General features: G+C 49.9%; 1 protein-coding gene and 1 long non-coding RNA gene across 3 annotated transcripts; one reads left to right on the forward strand and one right to left on the reverse strand.

Annotated features, from left to right (window-relative positions):
• Positions 1-2,590: 2,590 nt before the first annotated feature.
• Positions 2,591-5,979, forward strand: LOC118546033 (uncharacterized). Its single transcript, XR_004922385.2, has 2 exons — positions 2,591-3,910; positions 4,212-5,979. It is a non-coding gene; the product is annotated as an uncharacterized LOC118546033 (long non-coding RNA).
• A 7,109-nt stretch (positions 5,980-13,088) lies between these two features.
• IRF2BP2 (interferon regulatory factor 2 binding protein 2) lies at positions 13,089-16,175 on the reverse strand. Of its 2 annotated transcripts, none has more exons than XM_036108672.2 (2): positions 14,925-16,175; positions 13,089-14,269 (listed from the first exon to the last, which is right to left on the reverse strand). In XM_036108672.2, exons 1-2 carry the CDS (start codon positions 15,919-15,921, stop codon positions 13,554-13,556), a joined length of 1,713 nt encoding a protein of 570 aa, XP_035964565.1. In that variant the 5' UTR covers positions 15,922-16,175; the 3' UTR covers positions 13,089-13,553. The 2 variants fall into 2 exon arrangements, with proteins under 2 accessions (XP_035964565.1, XP_035964564.1); XM_036108671.2 differs by having other exon boundaries at positions 14,877-16,170.
• Positions 16,176-19,047: the final 2,872 nt, after the last annotated feature.

The following is a 19,047-nucleotide window of genomic DNA, read 5'->3' on the forward strand; positions in this document are numbered from 1 at the left end:
ATAAGACCCTCTTGGTTTTACACACTCCCTTTACCACACCTTACAGAGTAGCAAGGGTACCTCCAGGCTCTTGTCAGATGTCCCCAAAGGAAGAAGCCTCTTCGGGGATCTGTTCTCAGACTTCTTTGTTTCTTGTGGCCTTCCTAGGGGGACTGGCATGCCGGGCAGCCTACCCCCAGCTTCTCCCAGCCTTGTGGAGAGGAAGTCTGCAGTTTATCCTGGTGCCTGTGGCCTCCTGTCCCCCACTGTGGAGCCCGTGACAAACCCAAGCATAACATTTCCATGAGGCCGAGTCAAAATGTGACCCCGTGGCTTGTAACTGCACCAAAGCCATGAGCACCAACTCCCAGGAAAGGCTGTGTCCTTAGGATGAACTGATTTGGGGGAACAGTATTGGGTCAATACTTTACAGATGACCAGAGAAAAGTTATCTAGAAGCTGGTCTCTGTCTTGATATTTTTGTAAATTATCTGTAAGAGGAAGTGAGTCCCTAACTTCATGTAAGGCAAAGCTTCTATAGGTGGAGAAATCCCAGGGTGAGTAGTAAAAGTCCATCTTTTTACATTACCCTAGAGCCTACAGTGTATTTTCATGTTCTTGATTCTAGACCTAATGCCGTAGGGATTCACATTCCCTCCCTGCCTGTGGTGTGCTGAGTGACACGTACATTTATTTAATTTAGATACAACTGGCCTTGGCCCTTGCTGCCAGAGACAGAGCAGACCTGGAGCACCCTCAGGCCTCTCCATGCCAGCTTCTCTCCGGCCCCTCGAACCTGGTGGCCTTCCTTTGTCCTCTCCCCCAGGGCCAAGGATGGGCCACAGATCCCCACGTTGGAGCTGGGCAGAGAAGGGCCATACAGACTTGCGACTGAAGCTGGAAGGGACAAATGGCTGGAAATCCATTCCCACCGCGGGTGGTGGGGGAAGTTTCCGAGCAGTGGCGGTTTGGATCGAGAACTCTAGAGGTGGAGGGGGTGCAATTTAAATGGGCATTTCAAGAAGGCTGATCAGAGAGATCCTGTCCACAAAGGGCCCCTGGGGAAGCCCTGAGTGTTGCGATCTCAGGTGCTGGGTGAGGGAAGAGAAGATGATTGGTTGGTCACCCCCCACCCCACTCTCTGATGCATCCCGTTCTGGGATAAAGAACTAGACTCTAGGTTTATTGTGTGACTGCCCCAAAGAGACTTGACCTACGTCTTCACTTAGCCCTCACAATCGACTTAAGAAGTAGGTACTGTTCTTATCCCCATTCTACAGAGGAGGAGGCTGAGGTTTAGAGACAGCACAGAACTTACCCAGGCTCTTCATGAAGGCAGTCGTGCCTTCGACCACTTCGCGCTGTTCTTAGCAAAATCTTTCGCTGAAGTAACCACTGCAACCAGCTTCGAAGGCCACCTGGGGAACCGATAGGGAGCCATGCTGCTGTGCATCCTTCCTGCCGCCCCCCCTCCTTCCCTCTCTCCTCCCATGCCAGGAGAATGTGGGGGGCCAGAGCTGGCACAGCCAGCAGCCACGCTGGGTTCGGCCATCAGGACCCATTCCCACCATTGCTGGGGGCCACCTTGAGGAAGGCTGTCACCACCCAACCCAAGGAGAACGTGCCTCCTGCCTGCTTCCTCCTGCTTTACCTACACCCCCAGCTCCTAGCCTTGTAAAAGCATCTCGGGATACGTCACCATTCTGACTCAGACTCTGGTGTGGTTTGTGGGCATATGCCCCTGACCTTTTCTTCCTGGTTTTGCTGATCTGAAGACTCAGAAGGTCTGCCTGGACCCTCTTGCCTGGCTAAACCATTTCTGTAGGATCCCTGGGCTTGCTTAACCATCCCAAGATCTGTCCCACCGAGCTGAGCTCTGTTCCTTCTCCCGGTCCCTTCTGGCAAGCCCTGCCCTGTGGCTGGTCCTGCTCAGTTTCCTCCTCCATGCAGCCCTCTTGGTGCTCCCTCTCCGGCAGAATGACTGTGTTTCCACTGAATCTTCCAAATACATTTTTATGACTCTTATCTTATTGTTTACTATTTTGCACCACACTTCCCTCATAAGATAAGAGGCTAAATTTATTGCTTTAACAAATATTTGCTGAGAACATTCACACGCCATACACTATGATATCACAGGGGATGCTTTGCTCTGCCTCGTGGGGTTTACACTCTAAGGCATGCAGGGATTGGGGTGTGGGGGAGACAAAAAGTTATAAACCAACAGATAATATTCATTGTCTGATGGGGAACAGTGCCAAGGGGAAGAATCAAAGAGGGACGGGGAGGGGGGCAAGTTGGGATGGTTATTTTATATAAGGTATGTGGTGAGCTGAATAATGATCCCCCAAAGATGTCTGTGTCCTAACACCTTGAACCTGCGTATATGGGATGTTACTGGGTAATGAGACTTTGCACTTTTGATTAAGTTAAGCATTTTGAGATGACCAGAGTATCCTGAACTACTCAGCTGAGCCCAGTGTAATTCTAAGAGTCTTTATAAGAGGGAGGCAGGAGGCAATGTGAGGACAGAAGCAAGAGGGTGGAGTGGTGGCAGGAAAGGGTCACGAGCCGAGGAATGTGGGCGGCCTCTAGGAGCTGAAAAGGGCAAGGAGACGGGTTCTCTCCCAAAGTCTCCAGAAGGAACCAGCCCTGTCAACATCTTCAATTTAGTCTTCCGACATCCAGAACTCCAAGATAGTAATTTTGTGTTGTTGTTGCTGTTGTTGTTTTTAAAGATTTTATTTATTTATTTTACAGAGAGAGGCACAGCGAGAGAGGGAACACAGGCAGGGGGAGTGGGAGAGGGAGAAGCAGGCTTCCCGTGGAGCAGGGAGCCAGATGCGGGGCTCGATCCCAGGACCCTGGGACCATGACCTGAGCCTAAGGCAGATGCTTAATGACCGAGCCACCCAGGCGCCCCAATTTTGTATTGTTTTAAGGCACCACATTTGTGGTAATTTGTTGCAGCAGCAATAGGAACAGTGGGGTGGAGACCTGAAGGGAGTGAAGGAGTGAGCTATGACTACATCTTGGAAGACCATTCCAAACGGAGGAGAGCAGATGCAAAGGCCCTGAGGCAGGAAGCAGTGAAGATGGGGTTGTGTGGCTGAAGTGGAGTGAGCAAGGATCTGAGCCAGGTCTGAGAGACAGCACGGCCTCACGGGCCAGCAGAAGACCACGCATTTGACTCTAAAAGATAGAGAAGTATCGCAGGGGTTTGAGTGAAGGAGAACCAAGAGCAGGCCAATATTTAAGGTTTATTCTGGCTGCTGAATTGAAAATAAACTGCAGAGAGGAAGGGCAGAAGCTGGAAGAACAGTTCAGAAACTTCTGCATAGCTTCAGACAAGAGATGATGACAGTTTCGACGAGGTGGCAGGAGGTGATCAGATTCATGATTACATTTTTTTGAAGGTAGAGCCAAGAGGATTTGCTGAAAGATTGGATGAAACGTGTATGAGAAAAACTAAAGTAAATAGCCCTGCAAGGTCTGTGGCCCAAGCAACCGCAAGAACTGCCATTGAGTAAGACAAGAAAGCCTGGGAGCAGGGGATTCAGGGGCTGGATGAGCAGGACTCGGGGCAGGACATCAAGGGCAGAGGTCTTTGGAGTCAGCACATAAATATTATTTTGAAACCATGATTCTGGACGAGATTACCGAGAGTAAGTGGACAGAGAGAAAAACCGTCTGAGGACTGAGCCCAGGGCACTCCATCCAGCGAGGTGAGTCAGTGAGCTGGGGGAATGAAGAAAGGGGTTTCTGGAAGCCAACTTGAAGACATCGGTTTAAAATAACTCTCGAACTCTAGCCCCAAGCCCAGCACCGTGGGGTGATTTGCCCAAATTCATCAAGCACTTCATACGTGCTGGATCCCACGGTATGCGTGTTATAGACCCCTGTCATTCGATCCCCTCAACAACTCCACGAGGTAAGTAATATCCTTAACCCATTTCACAGATAATTAAATTGAGGTCAGAGGGTTAAATGCTAAGGTTAGGAAGAGGTGGAGCTGGGGCTGAAGGTCAAGAGCCTGCATTTGCCCCACGAGCTAGATCTGTGGGGTGACGGGGGGGGGGGGGGCGGGAGCCAGTGAGTGAATGCAAACATGACTACACCCAGGTAGATGGTGGTTCTCCTCGTGTGACTTTTCCTCTTCAATCTCTCAACGTTTGCCCATGCCACTATCTCCTTTCCTTCTTAACTGCTTGCGCTTGGCCTCATCCATGAAGAGCTCCGACCGGACTCATTCCATCGAAGCCCCCAACCTCTCAGCAAACACACAGATGAACGACCCCCGGCTTAGTTTGGTCACGGCTGACACCCCACTCAGGCAATGTGTATCATCGAGACTCGAGTGAGTTCCTTCCAGGGCCACAAATGTGTGGTGGTCATGAGCTCCAAAGGCTTACTTATGGAGATAAAGACCCACGTGCAGAGAAGTGTGATTTACAAGAAAATGAAACGCTTTTTTACACATCCAACGTTTTTACCGAGGTCAAAATTCAGTGAAGGTGTGTTTTTCCTTTTCATCAGACATCGTTTGTATTGGTTGATTATTTTAAAAAGCACGATAGGCTCAAACATATCCTCACCCCACCCCCCACCTGCCACCAGGTGGCAAATACCACCCGTGCCTATGGAGCCATCCGTGGACTTGGGCTAGCCATTTTGGTGGTTTCTGGGGAAGCTGGCCATTCAGTAAATGAGTCTGAGCATAGAAACTTTTAAGAAAAGTATTCATTTCCTTCATCTGTGGTCTGTATTTTTATTTTATTTCCAATAGAACTGTACATCCCCCAAGGGGATGACACCTTCAGGAATCATCTGCTGCTACGCTTTACACTGGGTGGGTGTCCTAGGTACCCGACTCTAGCCAGAAAGACGATGCATCTTCTATGATGACAGCAGGGGGAGCCCCTTCTCTCCAGTGTTTCAAGGCTGTTTGCTATTTCCCCCTTTGACAAAATAACCAAGAATCTATATTTTTAGTGGTACACAATCACTGCGCCCAAGTACCTAATGGGTATCACGTACACCCAGTGCCTTCTCATGTCTGGCTGACAGATGAAAAACCGAAAAGCTGTCATCAAGATAGTCCAGTCTGATCCCTTTGCCCCTACTAAGTACATGGTAATTAAAAAAATAATAATAATAATTGCAAATAGAAGCACAAAACTTCATTGAATTGCCTGGAAATGGCCACACAAAGTCCAAGAACATCTGGAGATTTCCTGACCTCCATTCCAACGTTGTGTATCTGGTACAGAATTGGACAGACCTGAGGCGGGTTCTCATAAAGCCTCTCTCAGCATAATTCCCTCTCAAAGATCTTTGTGAAGGAGCCGAGCAGGTGACTCGAGAGTCGCCGTGTCAAGAACAACAGTCACAGGAAAAGAGCAAGAATAGCTTCCTAGGAACCGACCTACAACCTGAGAAGCCTTCTGAGTTCCTCGATAAAATATAGAAGGAGTGGGCTGTTTTGTAGGAATTCATCTCAAGCTTCTCAAATGTTTTTGTGCCTGCTGGAAAGAAATATACGTTGGTGAAGGAAGTCTTTTGCCAGACTTGTGTCTAGGTATTCTCAAGCCTGGAGCACGGCTTGCTTTCTTTCTTTCTTTCTTTCTTTCTTTCTTTCTTTCATTTATTTATTTTATTTATTTTTAGCTTCCCATCCATCTTCCGCAATCACTTTTAAGCAATGACAAAAATTACTATACAACACTTAGTCCACAGTGAGGTTCCTCGGCCCCCACTGCAAGGCTGGTAACAAATGGCATTTCAGGGTCATTTTTTAAAAGGATGAGGACCCTCCTTATTATATATTTTTTTGAGATGCTACTGCAGAGCATTAGATTTAATAATGAACAAAAATGAGAAGTTAACGAATGGCGGGGCACCTCAAGCGCCCAATGGCACCACGAGGAGAGAAAAACTTCTTTGCTGTTGTTCTAATTGAAAGAAAGGTTTCTCTATAAAAAGGCAACTCCCTTTTAGGTAGTCAGTTGTTACAGTACTTTATTTGACTTTGTAGTACCCATATGGGCATGTCCTGAGGTCTGCTTAATAAACACATTTTTATGGACATGCACCGGGCCTCGGTGTGCTCTCCCCGAAGACAGATGTCCCTTAACTATGAGTGTTTACTCCACCAGCACGGAACATTTGCCTTATTATAGCCACAGTCGTAGGGGAAAAAAAAAAAAAAAGGCTAGCATCATGATTTCCAAAAAGGGAGTGACATTTGGGGCAGCTCTTGTCATGCGGCCTCCCCAACTTAGAAAATCCACCCAGGACAGCCGGCAGCGCGTCAGGGACCCTCGCAGCATCAGCCAAGGCTCTTGCTGACGCGCGGCGGATCTTTTCTGGGCAACCGAGGGCTCGCCACACCCCTGAGCTGGCTGGCATGCCACTCGCTCGCCTCGGCCGGCAGGAGCCGGACCTTTACTTTATTTGGTTCACGACGCGGTAACCGGTCCAGGGCGCGCGGCCGGGGACGCACGGGGGCGGGCGCGCGCGCGCACGGGCCGCGCGCGGCCGCGGCTCCTCGCTAATTATAGCCGCGCAGCTGGCGCGCTGGCGGGGCGGGACCCGGCGCCGCCGCCCCCGTGGGGTCCCGCCGCCCGGCTCCACGTGCGCAGAGCGGGGCGCGGGGAGAAGGCACTGCGCCGGCGGCCCCGGCAGAAGTTCTGGAATAAATAAACACGGGCGCGGCGTGAGTCAGGGTGCCGCGCTGGAAACCGCAGCGAGGTCTCCTCGTGGGCGCAGGCCCTGACGCAGGCTGCTGGAGAGTCAGGGAGCCTCCTCCCCTTTCCTTCCCCTCCAGTAAACAGGGCTGGGCAGCGCTGGCGGCTCTTTTCCTCCTTTTCAAAAACGCCCCTGTGAGCCACAATAAGAAGGTGAAAAAAAAAAGAAAAAGCTACAATTTGACGATTTTGACCCGGCCCCGATGATTTCAAAGGGCCTCTTGGTTTGTAGGAAGATACTGAGGTCCGGCGGCCCCTTTCATGCAAGACGGTTGCATGCTGGGCGTGATGAGTTTCTTGTGTGCAAGCACTTTGGACTTCGGACTGTGTCCCCGTGTCAGAGTTCTACCGAGATTCCAGATAGGCGTTCTAGAAAGAGACCCAATCCTCCACGTAAGAATTTAGCCCTAACTGTAGTTTCCAAACTCGTGCAAGGAAACCGACGCGTGATTAACTTTCCTCCATATGGGCTCTTCATCAAGCAAACTGACATGCCCTCCCTATCTGTGGAATAGTCTTTAAGCTCCAAGAAAGCTGGGGCCTAGACTCTCAGCTGTTCAAAGCCTAGAATGATGTGCCTACTTACTAGGTGTCAGATACTAAGGGCGACAGCCCATATGGTGCTTATTAACAGAACAGTATTCCAAAACTTCTCTAATGACTGTGACCCTCTTGTGAAATTCTGATTTCAGTTGTATATGGGGTACAATAAATCTTTATCTTTTATCACCAAAAAAAAGTTAATGGAACGGCTGTTTGGAGGCAGAAATAACAAAAACGGAGGTAAGAGGCTTTTAGCCTGGGTTAAGGCACGCAGTGCCTGTTTCTGTTTTGCAGCGCACAGTCTTCTCAGGCTCTGGAGAACACGGGAGGCCCCAAGCCACTGCTGTGTGCAACAACACACTGATTTATTCAGACCCAGGCCATCCCTACTCCTACATTTCACTTCTCTGCAGAAGAACTCTTACTGGTGTGGCTAATATTTTAAAATCAAACAGTAAAAGAAGGTAAAAGCTCAATAATCTGAAGCTCTTTTAATAAACTCTCATTATATATTAAAATAAATTTAAGGCCCTGAGTTCTGATGAAGTGATTCTGGACTTATTTTCCCTGGCAATATAAATAGCCACATTTACAGTTCAAATTATTCGATTGGAACTGTCATGGGAAAGAGGTTTTCCAAAAGGCAGAGAAATATGCAATGACCCAAATATTTATCTGCTAAAGTGGCTACCCGAGTACCTACGCAACCAAAAGTGACTCTGGTTGTGACGCCTGTCCCCTCGTGGGCATCTGAATGTTAACTGGTAGTAGTGATACGGAGAATGAAATAGTCACTGCTAAGTAAAAGTGTTTAAGTGGTGGGATCTACAGATTATATAACACAATTCATTTTCCCCAAAATGCAAAGTATATTTAGAAATATTCAAATGAGACATTATTACTCTGTATAGGATGTCTTATCTCAGCATCAAGGGCTTCTACTGAATTGCTAGAGGAGGCTCTTCGATTATGCAATCCAGCTTCTAAAGTCCATTCAAAAGATGAGATCAACCAGTGCACTGATGCTTCCAATTTAAACTAGGAATCCTGTAGTCTCTTATCCAGACCTTGTCTGACCTAAAAGAAAATCACCTCCTAGTGGATTTCCATGGCTGACTTTGTGACAAATTTGATGTGTACTGAAGATGACCCAATGTCTACATGATTCCAAAAATGATTTTGCCCATAGCATACTTTTTTGCCCTAAGATACCTTTTCTGTAGCTTGTATGGGTTGGTTTATGCTGCTTAGTGCCATACAGAAGCACACAATATTCTGTGATAAAGATCAGTGCTGATGTAGATTTCATATTCTGTAATTTTAAAAAAATAAATGATACTCAAATTTAAAAAGGAAAGCTTTTGTAAAACAACCATTTGAAATTGTATTGACATAGTGAAGGGGCAGGTAACAACAGGCTAATGGGTTAAAAAAAAGTTCATTGTTAAATTAGGTACGAATTAGTTAATGGTAAATAGGGATAGTGTGGATATCCCTAATTATGGATTTATCTGGGGATTAATAGAGAAATCCACAGATAATCCATAAATCCAGTCACTTTCTACCTTCCAACCTCTGAATTTACGAATTGACTTTTTGTATATTTGTGTGCCTTTTAAATTACTGCTAGGGGTTCATAACTGGAGGAAAATGCAGGCTGTCAACAGGAATAGCAACAAAGGCCCTAGATTATTAATAATCTGGGAAGTTATGCCATAATTTTTATTTGATCATAATCAATACTGTTGCTGTTGGAGGCCTAACCGTTGGCACTGAAGGAGTTAAACAGCATCCCCCACCCAGCCTCTCATTTCTAGGACCCCAGATGATGAAGTAGGTAAATATGTATTCCATTCATTGGTGCCTCTGACCTTGGTCTGTGACAGAGGAAAGGCGTGTCTTCTCATACTGTTCCCTACAAAGAAAAGGCAAGCAAATGAGGGTGACTCAGGACTTCTAGTGGCCTACACACGACTGAACATTTTTCTGAATGATTCCACGTATACACTTTGGAATCAGGAAGAGAAACATTTTACTCTTCACTAACCAAATAAAACCATCTATAAATCATATGCAAAACAACTTTGAGTAACGAGGGACTTAAGTCTAGGAATTAAAAGGAGTTCTGTATTTTCCCTTTTTTTCCCTCCTTTGGGGAATAAACAAAGACATCTGCCACATCAAGAGTCTGGTTTGTTTGTTTTTTTTTTTAACTGGAAACTGAATGCAATCATTAAAGTTTACTTTGGGAGGAGCTTTTGAAATTTTAAAAATTACTTCTGCAAGCTGCAGTCTTTTAAATTTTACTAAAAATAAAATTTAGCATTTTTAAGTTAAAAAAATAGTTCAACATTTCTTTTAATCTGATTACTAAATGAAACATTGTGTTGTGTATTATAAGCTGTAATTAACTTATTAAGAATATGGTTTCTTGAAAACTGCCTTAAGCAGGCTACTAATAAAAAAAATTATTGACATACACATAGTGATGGGTCCCCCAAGTTACCGGACCACCCCTACTGAAAATATATTCGGTTACACATTAACTGTTGGCTGTTTAATTTAAAACACATAGTCAGTGTGTGTGTACCCTATCCTCAAACTCTTTGTCCGGTTCACAACTTCCTTTTGTAGGAGTCTGCCAAGCCATTGATCAATAAAATGAGTAAAGGCTGCAAACATCTAGGAACTGTCCTACGATGTCTTGCAAATGTGTCCTGGTGCTTCCCACCTCTTATCTCTTATTTATAAATTCAGATTTCAGGACGTCAATAAACCTCACACCTGGCTTTCGCTCTGATTTTATTCCCCAGCTTTCCAAAAGGTAGGCTATTTTCCCCCCTCTTTTGTCTTCAGTGCATTTCACACAGCCCAACATGGCTGATTTGTTCCAAAGCTTTCCAGAGAGCAACTCCATGTCTCGACAGCCTTTTCAGTGTTGTCAGGATCTTCCTTCCAGTCTACGATTGCAGAGTGGCTGGCTCCGCTGCAAGTTGAAAAATAAACAAGTGCTTTCTGGCCGTACTTTGTTCAGCTCTTCTCTTTATCTGTTTCCCTTATCCAGTTGCCCTTTCCCCTGGGTCCCTAGCACTTTTTTTTTTTTTTCCCTACCATCAGTTGCCTTTTTGTTCTGGGTCTTTTTATCTCCTGTTCTTCTCCTGCAGTTCCAGTCAAACCCCAACCCCAAACCCACACATCCTTTGGTCACATTGCCCTTAGTGATTAAAACAATAGCCATTCTGAGCTTACTTTAAAAAATTAAAAAAGGCCTCAGAAAATGTTCAGTGCTCCCAATTTTATTTTTATTTAATGCTAAAAGTTAAAGAAAAAAAAAGGTACTGTAAATCTGACAAATGACAGAATGCAGGTGATTTTTCCATAGCGTGATTTTAAAATATAATAGTGTTGATATCTGAGATTACACTCACTTCAGCTGACATGAGTTTCATCATATATAGAAAAAGTATCACCTTCAACTTAAAAAAAAAAGTAAAGGTTAAAAGGTGGCACACTTTAAAAATACTTGGTGGCCAAGGAAAGGTATATAGTAAAAGTTGTAAACCATGTGTACGTTCTCATAACTTTTAATGTGAGGCCACATGAAAGACAGCACATCTGTTATATTCTATAAATTGTTAAAGCAAAAAAAGGGAAAGCTTCAACACCCCATCCCCTAATATTTTGAGTATTAAAAGCACAGCTGAAATATTTAGGATCTTAAATCTGATACTGCCCATGTACAGTAAGTAGCTTTCTGACATTTTTATCCAGCTGTGGAGAATCTCTGCACTGTCATCAGGTACAACAAAACATCAAACCCATGTCCCAGCGCTAACTTTTTAACTTAAGAGAATGCCAGAAAAATAACCCGGATCAACATTTTACAGCTGCAAGCCTTCCACGAAGGCCACCCAAGGGCCAGGCGGACTCATGCAGACCTTAGTTTTTAATGGGAGTAACCTCAATACACAGCCCTTTAAAGCTATTCCTATTCTCCCCCCTCCTTACACACCAGCACAGAGAAACCATAGGTTGTCTTTTCCACAGCTGGATAGACTTATTCAAAACAGCAGGATGGTTCTTTATTAATCTTTTTTGGAAAGCTTATCTGTATTGAGATTGCAAAGCATACAGATAGCTACCACGAATTAGGTCAAATGACTGATCAACTTGTAAAGTCTATGAGGTCAAATTCCAGTTTATAATAAAGTGCTTAGATACACATTTATACAACAAACCATAATAGTTGAATTCTTTACACGTCTTTACGGGCATGTAAAACTGACTGTGTTTCTGCATGTGTGCATTTACATAAGAGAAACCAGTCTGATCTGAGTCATAGATGCGCCAATTAAAAAAAAAAGTGTAACAACAAACTGGTTAATCATGCAAGTCTGTTTGTAATATAACAATGACCGGTAACATGAATTTGCACAGCATTAATAATAGGTGCACTCATTAAAAACACTACAAAAAAAAAAACTGTATTTGGTGCAGTATCTGATTTTCAAGTGTTAATAACTCGACCATTAAAAAATATTTGAGCAATTTAAAAAAGAAAGACAAAAACGTAACTAAAAAAGAATCCAAAGAGGGTAACAATCTCTATCTTCAAACTAAAACAGAAGCTAGGTCGTAAACGATACACATAAGTTGTAGTAGACCTTGAAGCCATGATTCAGCCTAATTAGAGGGCCAAGTTACAAACACCTGAACATAAAAAGATTTAAAATAGTGTTCCTGTCAATGTTAAATCGTAACAGCACAAAAGAAAAACCAGTATCACTGTGAGACAACTATTTCTAATAACAGATGATTTATTGGTTTAAAAAAAATCATTTTACTGATGCAAAATAGTAATCAAAAGAAATTAGTTTACAAAAGGTTTCTAAGAATAGTTTGAGAGGTGGGGCCTGCCTATTATTAAAACCCTTTCTTTAATTTTCACTAGTTTATCTTTTTTTTTTTTTTTTCCAGAAGAACAGTATTATTCACTTGGTATTTCAAACACATGTAAGAAGGAAATTACAGGCTTCCCCCACCCCCAGCTGGGCTGTCACGGATATGCCCACGGGCAGTGCTGGCGGCACCACGCGCTCTTCCTGCCATCGTACCATACTGTATTTAGCACTCACTAGCGACAGGGTGTCGGTGATAGTACCAACAGCAATAGCACTACAGGTAAATGATAAAACAAAACAAAACACAAAACAGAAACAAAACCAATCCCACAATCTCCAAGTTCACCTGAACTGTAACTTCTCTTGCGACTCTTTTCAAAGGAAACGACACCACCAACAACAAACAGAGCTCTAGGGTGTTTAAAAAGATGAAGTGGCGCTGCAGAGCCAGGCTCTGTTCAAAAGATAGCAGTGCCATCTTGTATACACCACCATCCATTATCACCGCCTTCAGTCACTGAATTGGGCATTATGTAACCAACTAGCATGCAGCATTGTAATCGTACAACTGATCACGTGGGCAGTGAACAGTGGTCAACTTTGCCTTTAAAAAAAAAAAATCCCCCCCACCCACCCCCCAAAACCACACAGTCCTGAAAATCTCTCAGCAGCAACTCTCAGGCAGTCATCAATATCCCAACAACTGAAATTTAAGAACAAAACAGAGAAAGATTCAAAATCTATTTTCCTACTACTCTGAGAGGACAATGTTTTGGGGTAAACTTGGTGACATTTCTCAGTGGCATGCCGCCCATTTCACAACAGTGCCCCCTTCGCTCATTCCCTTTCCTTCTCCACCAACTGGCCTCCAGCCTGAGAGAGGGGCCAGCAATAAGGAATAACAGACAGTAAGGCAATCTTACAATGTCAGAAAATGTATTTGGCTTTTTTTTTTCTTTTTAAAATAAGTGCATACAAATACAGCTAGAAGCATTTCGGATTTGCCAAGTGCTCTAAAAAAGCAGCGCAAGTCACAGCCTACATTGAACGGTAACTGTCACCAGGATAATAAAGCACAAAGATATGCTAATAACATTAACAAAAGAAGAAAATGCCTTTATAAGTACATACCTTTTGTCGTCAAAAAAAAAATATAGAAACACAATGTATTCAAAAAAATCAAAATTATACAGCCATGTTTATGAAGTCTACATTTCCCTTGTCTTGGATATATATATATATATATATATGTGTGTGTGAGTGTGTGTGTGTGTATATATATATATATATATATATATATATATATATATATATATGGAGATATATACACAATTCAAGCAGTTTTAGTTAAGGGTAATCATTGGGTTTTTCTGAAACCGGAAAGTCACGAGTCTCTCTCTTTTTTCACTTTCACATCTCCAGCAAGGATGGTTGCAATTTCCCCTTGCATAAAGGCCCAGGGGACATTGGAGCCCACAAGAGGGCATTTTTCCCCACTGGGACAATAGACCTCTCCACTAGCTCCCTGCTGTTTGATGCTTTGTCTGGAGCAAGGGAAGCAGAACTTGTGCGAAGGGACAGACGGGCACTGCACAAAGTGGGTGTCCTCCAGCCGCTCGTGGCAGAGGGTGCAGCATAGAGGGGCGCTGGCTGCCAGAGAAGAGTCTGGGAGGCTGGCAGGGTGCACTGGCTCCAGTCCTCCTGTGCTGCCTGCCCCCTGGCCCCCCACCTCTCTGGGGCCTAGCCTTCTTTGGTTCATAGAGGACGGAGAGGGTGGACTGCTGCTATTCCTCCTGGTAGTGGAGTGAACCTGGTTGGCATCTTTCGAGGCATGACTGCCCCCTGCATTGTCTGCCACTAAGATCAGGGCTGCCATGGGCGACTGGCCATTCTGAGCCGCTTCAGGCGGTGTGGTCCGGTTGGAATGAGGTGAGGCAGTGGGTGGCGGTGGAGACACAAAAGAGGATGTAGGAGTAATGGGGATCTTGAGCCCTTCTGTGGGTGTGGACAGCCATGGCTGTGCCTCTCCATTGATCTTAGGGGGCCCGACTTCACCTTCTGGTTCTGGAGAAGGCTTTCTTTTCCTTGCTGTTCTTGCAACTGGCCGGGGGGGGGGGGGGCGGGGGGGGGAGAAAAGGGAAAAAACAAAATAAAACAAAATAAATGGATGTGCACTGAAAACGACATGTCTTTTACTCACACCAAACAAGACTCACTAAAGAATTTCTATTCTCTCAGAGCTTGTATAGAAAAATCTCACGAGTTTCAAGTGCACGTGCAACTCACAACACTTAAGACTTAGGGAGCTCTGAGGCAGGATTTTAAAAGGCCACAGAACAGAGCAGGTACATAACGGCCTGTTTTTACACATGCATGCATGTACCCAGGTTGAACTATGCATACGATTACTAATGTCCCCCAACAAGTTAAAAGGTGGCTGGTGCCCTCACGCTCCCATCCAAGAATGTGCTGGGAAAGGAAAACCCTGTGTCAGTGCCTATCAGCCCAGTCTGACTCATCTCTGTTATGCTGCTTCAGCACATGAACACGTTGCCACTAAGCACTGGTTCCGCCTCAGGCAGATCAGGAAGTTGGGTGTTTGTTGTTTCTGGGCTGGGGTAGAACCGGTGAATGGAAAGAAGACCCCCTCCTCTGCTCTGCGTCCCCCTTTCTCCCCTAGGTCCCCTCACTCCACAGCCGCCCCTACCTGCTTTAGACCCGTTGGCCCCGTTGGCCTCGAAACCCAACAACCTGCCTGCAGTCAGGGCCGGCTCCTTCTTAAACTTGCTCTCGAAGGGCCCCGAGTGGCCGTGCTGGTGCAGCGCCAGCAGCGTGTCTCGCACGGTCTTGGGCCTGTTGACCCAGTCCTGTTCTCCGGGCCCGCGGCCTTTGCTCGCGCCCTCGGCGCCCAGCTCGGTGGCCCCGGCCGCGGTGGCCAGGCTGTCGGCCGCGCCGCGATGCGAGGGCGGCGGCGGCTGCTTCTCCTTGGCCGCCGCCTCGCGCTGCTCGTGCTCCACGGCCGCGCTGCTCGACACGGACGCCGGCCGCTTGTGCGAGCTCAGTTCGGCGGGCTGCGCCGAGCCCAGGCCGGCGGCCGCGGCCCCGGACACCGCGGCCAGCGAGGCGGCGGCGCGGCCGCTGAGGCCGAGCGCGGCGGGCAGCGGCGTGGCCGAGCCGTTCATGAGCGGCACCAGGGTGGGCGGCACGGCGTGCCCGCGCCGCGGGTTCGGGCTCTGGCGGTTCAGCTCCGGGGGCTCCTCCAGCTTGGAGAAGCCGTTGGGCACCAGGATGCCGTTCACGGGCGGCGGCTGCGGCGTCGGCGGCTGGGCCAGGCCCGTGGCCGGGCGGCTGCCGCCAAAGTCGGAGCCGAGGCGCGGGGGCCGCTCCGCGGCGGCCGCCAGGGGGTAGCGCTCCAGGGCCTGCGGGGCGCGCGGGGTCGCCTCGGGGCCGCCGTGGCCCAGCTGCTGCTGCTGCAGGAGGATGTCCTTGGCCGAGAGCGGCGGCGGCTTGGCGGCGGCGGGGGCCGCGGCGCCCGGCGGGGAGCGGCCCTCCGGGAAGCAGCCGTGCGCCCGCTTGAGCTGCCGCGCCGTCTCGATGACGAACTCGACGCGGTCGGCGCCCTCGTAGTTGACGCAGCCGCGGCACACGGGCTCGGTGAAGTCCCAGATCATGGCCCAGGGCATGCGGGGCAGGTCACACAAGTAGCACGACTGCCGCCGAGACGCGGCCGCCACCGCCACCGCCGCGGCCATGTCCGAGGAGCCCGCGGCGCTGGAGGTGGAGGAGGAGGAGGAGGAGGAGGAGGGGGCGCCGCCGCTCCCCGCCGGCACCACGCGCGCCCTCCTCCCCCCCCAACCCCGCGTCTCCCCCACCAGCGGCGGCGGCGGCCGCAGAGGCGGCGGCGGCGGCGGCAAAGCCCGCGAAGGCTCGGCGCCCGCGCAGCGCCCCCGGGGCACGAGGGGCGGCGGGCGCGGGGCGAGGGGTTGCAGCCGCGGCAGCACGTCCCCCCGGCCGGCGCCGGCTCGGGCGGGCGGCGGGGCGGCGCGGCGCGGCGGGCGCGGCGCTGGCGGCGGCGGCGGGAGCTCGGCTGGGGCCGCGGCCGGCCTCCAGACCGGGGCGAAGACGGGCCGCGCGGGCGCGGGGGAGCGCAGCAGGTCGCGGCGGCGGCCGGCGCGGAGTGCGGGGCGGGGGGCGGGGAGGCCGGGGGGGCGGGGGGCGGGGGGCGGCCGCCGGGGCAGGCTCAGCCCGAGCGGCGGGGCATGCCGCGCCGAGGCGGCGGCAGCGGCCGGACGGCGTGGAGCACGGGCGCGGCGCGAGCTCCGGGTCGCTCCGCTGCTCTCTCACAGCTCCTGGCGTCGCCGCTCTCCAGCGCCCGCGTCAGCGCCCAGCCCGCCTCAGCTCCGCCGCCGCCGTCGCTGCTGCTGCTGCCGCCGCGGCCGCTCCACTTCTACAGACTTGATTCTTCGACAGCCTCGCACGGCGCCTGCGCGGGCCCCCTCCCCTCGCGCGCGCGCCCGCCCTCCCCCGCGCTCGCGCCCTCCCCCTCCCCCCCGCGCGCGGAGAGAGAACGAGCGCTGCCGGGAGAGCCGGCTTCGCGGCGCCCGCCCGCGGGGCAGCGCCGCCAGTCCGCGCTGCGACCGGTGTCCCCCATGTGAAGGCGGTGGAAGCGTGCTTTGCTTCCCTCCAGCCGCTCGGCTGCCTCCACTACTCGGTCACCATTCCTCCCCTCCAGAACGTTTGGGCCAAATCGTGCTAATGCTCGTGTTTTTAAAAGCAAGGCCACTTTGTGACTTGGTGCTCTCTCTAGAGGATGGGGATTTTAAATCTAGCGTGGTTCACAGTTTTTTTTAAGGAGTTACATTTAAACTCCACTAAGTGCTTTCACACTCGCATTTGCCTGGGAAGGACACACGCGCCGGCGGTGCCCTTAAGTTTTACTAACAGAGGAGTCTGTTTCCAAGCCAGGGATCGCGTCCACACGCCGTTCGGCGGAACCCTCCCGGAGGGGAGCTGGAGCGCCGTACCCCTCGCAAACACCGAGACTTCCTCTCAGCCCCGCCCTCCCGAGCGGGGGGGGGGGTCCTCGCGGCGCCAGCGGACCCAGCCGCCTTATGTAGGACCGCGCGGCGGGCGCGTGACGTGGGCGCAGAGCCGCGGGCCCGCGTGCGCCGCCGCCGCCGCCGCCGCCGAGTGCGCACGCTCCGCGCGGACGTGACTCGGCGCCGCTGGCACTGGCGGCCTCATTGAACGACTGCACATTCCAGGGATCCGGGGTCTACGGCCAGCGCGGTCGCGTCACCGCGCAGGCTCCGCCCCCTCCGGCGACAGTGGGCCTCTAGGCCCCGCCCCCTGGCCCAAACTTGGACTAGAGGTGGCGCGGGGCGCGTCGCCGGGGTCCGCGCCGGCCGTGGGGTAGCCGGCTGGCCGGCCTGCGGGCTCCGCAGGCAGGTGTCGCGCGGGGCCGGGCCATCGGCAGAAGTCCCCGACGCCGTAGTGAGGCGGGACTGACGGCGCGGTCCAGGCCGGGGTAGCCCCTGGTGGGTGCAAACCCGCCTGGAGCGAAGGCGGGGTGCGGCCGCAGAGCCTGCTCGGCCCGCTGCGCTCTGCCACGGTTGGCAGCCGCAGACTGTGCCCAGACTGAAGTGAGCACTCGAGTTTCACACTTTTATCGGGAGGAGGAGCTGGTGTGTGTTATGGTAAATCACTTTTGGCTGGTCGTTAGTCTTCCTGACTAATAGACGTGGGCTTAGTCACTCTCAGTTGGGACTTAGACACTTGAAGTCTGTAAGGGCGGCCCTTTGGAGCTTCTTTTGTTGGAAAACAGGCCCACATCGCTCCCTGAGACTGGAATGGGCTGGTTAAGTGTGGGAAGAACAGGGTACTAATTATATTATCTTTCCTACAACTGGATTGGTAGGTGGAGAGAGAAAAAAATCCTGCTGACGTTTCTCTCTAGTTGTTGCTATTGAAAATGCCAGGTTGCTTCAAAGGATTAGCCACAAGGAAGAGGAAAAACACCCTTAGCGAAACAGTGGAGGGAGCTGCCTAAAGCACATGAAGAAACCTGTTCGAAAGTGGCACAGAAAACGTAATGCCAGACCTAAATGTTTTTACAGGCTAGCCCTGAATGTCTTCTCTTGGGGATTTCCAGAGAAGGTGTGCTTGCCATAAAGGTCTCCCCATCTGTTCCCGGATCTTGCTTGCAATTGCAACCCTGCCTCACTCTCTTCTAGCTGGGCGAATTGGGCCTGCCCAGATCCTTCCCTGGAGCAGCTGGTGCCAGTGGGCTTGGTCACTCCTGGTACCTGCTGTCTGGAACCTCTTTCAAGACCTGCTCCGCTGGTCACTCTCCATGGAGACCCTGTGCCACTCCTTGTAGCAGGTGACTTTTCTCCCCGGGCCACTGCCCAAAGTGGACGGGGTCCCGTCTGTGTGCTGCAGAGAGACTAGCCATCTGAACACCCCCAAGAGATGGCCCCCACTAGGCAGTGACTGGAACATTAAAAACAACAACAACAACAACCCTGTGTTAGAGCCATGGCCTAATTATACTCATTTACCTACAAACTGGTACTGTAATACCCTGAAGGAAAGCCTGCCATTTCATCCCAAAATAGAAATAGTGAGCTGCAAATTCTGCCTTGAGAGGGACTAAGTAAGGATTTTTGTAGAACGGAGCTTTTCTTCTCCAAATGAAGGACATTTCCTTTTTATTTTACACTAGGAGTTTAATGTCGAAACCGAGTTGTTGTAACTTCCCTAATGAAATGCCTGCTGGAGAATGGAAAGGCTATTTTAGTTCTGGTCTCTCTTGCCATAAAAGGCTCCGGGATCAAGGGGGTTAAGGCTGGCCCTGGATCCGGGGCAGCAATTCCTTA

The sequence above is a fragment of the Halichoerus grypus genome, chromosome 7, assembly GCF_964656455.1.
Source record: "Halichoerus grypus chromosome 7, mHalGry1.hap1.1, whole genome shotgun sequence".
NCBI classification, from domain to species: Eukaryota; Metazoa; Chordata; class Mammalia; order Carnivora; family Phocidae; genus Halichoerus; species Halichoerus grypus.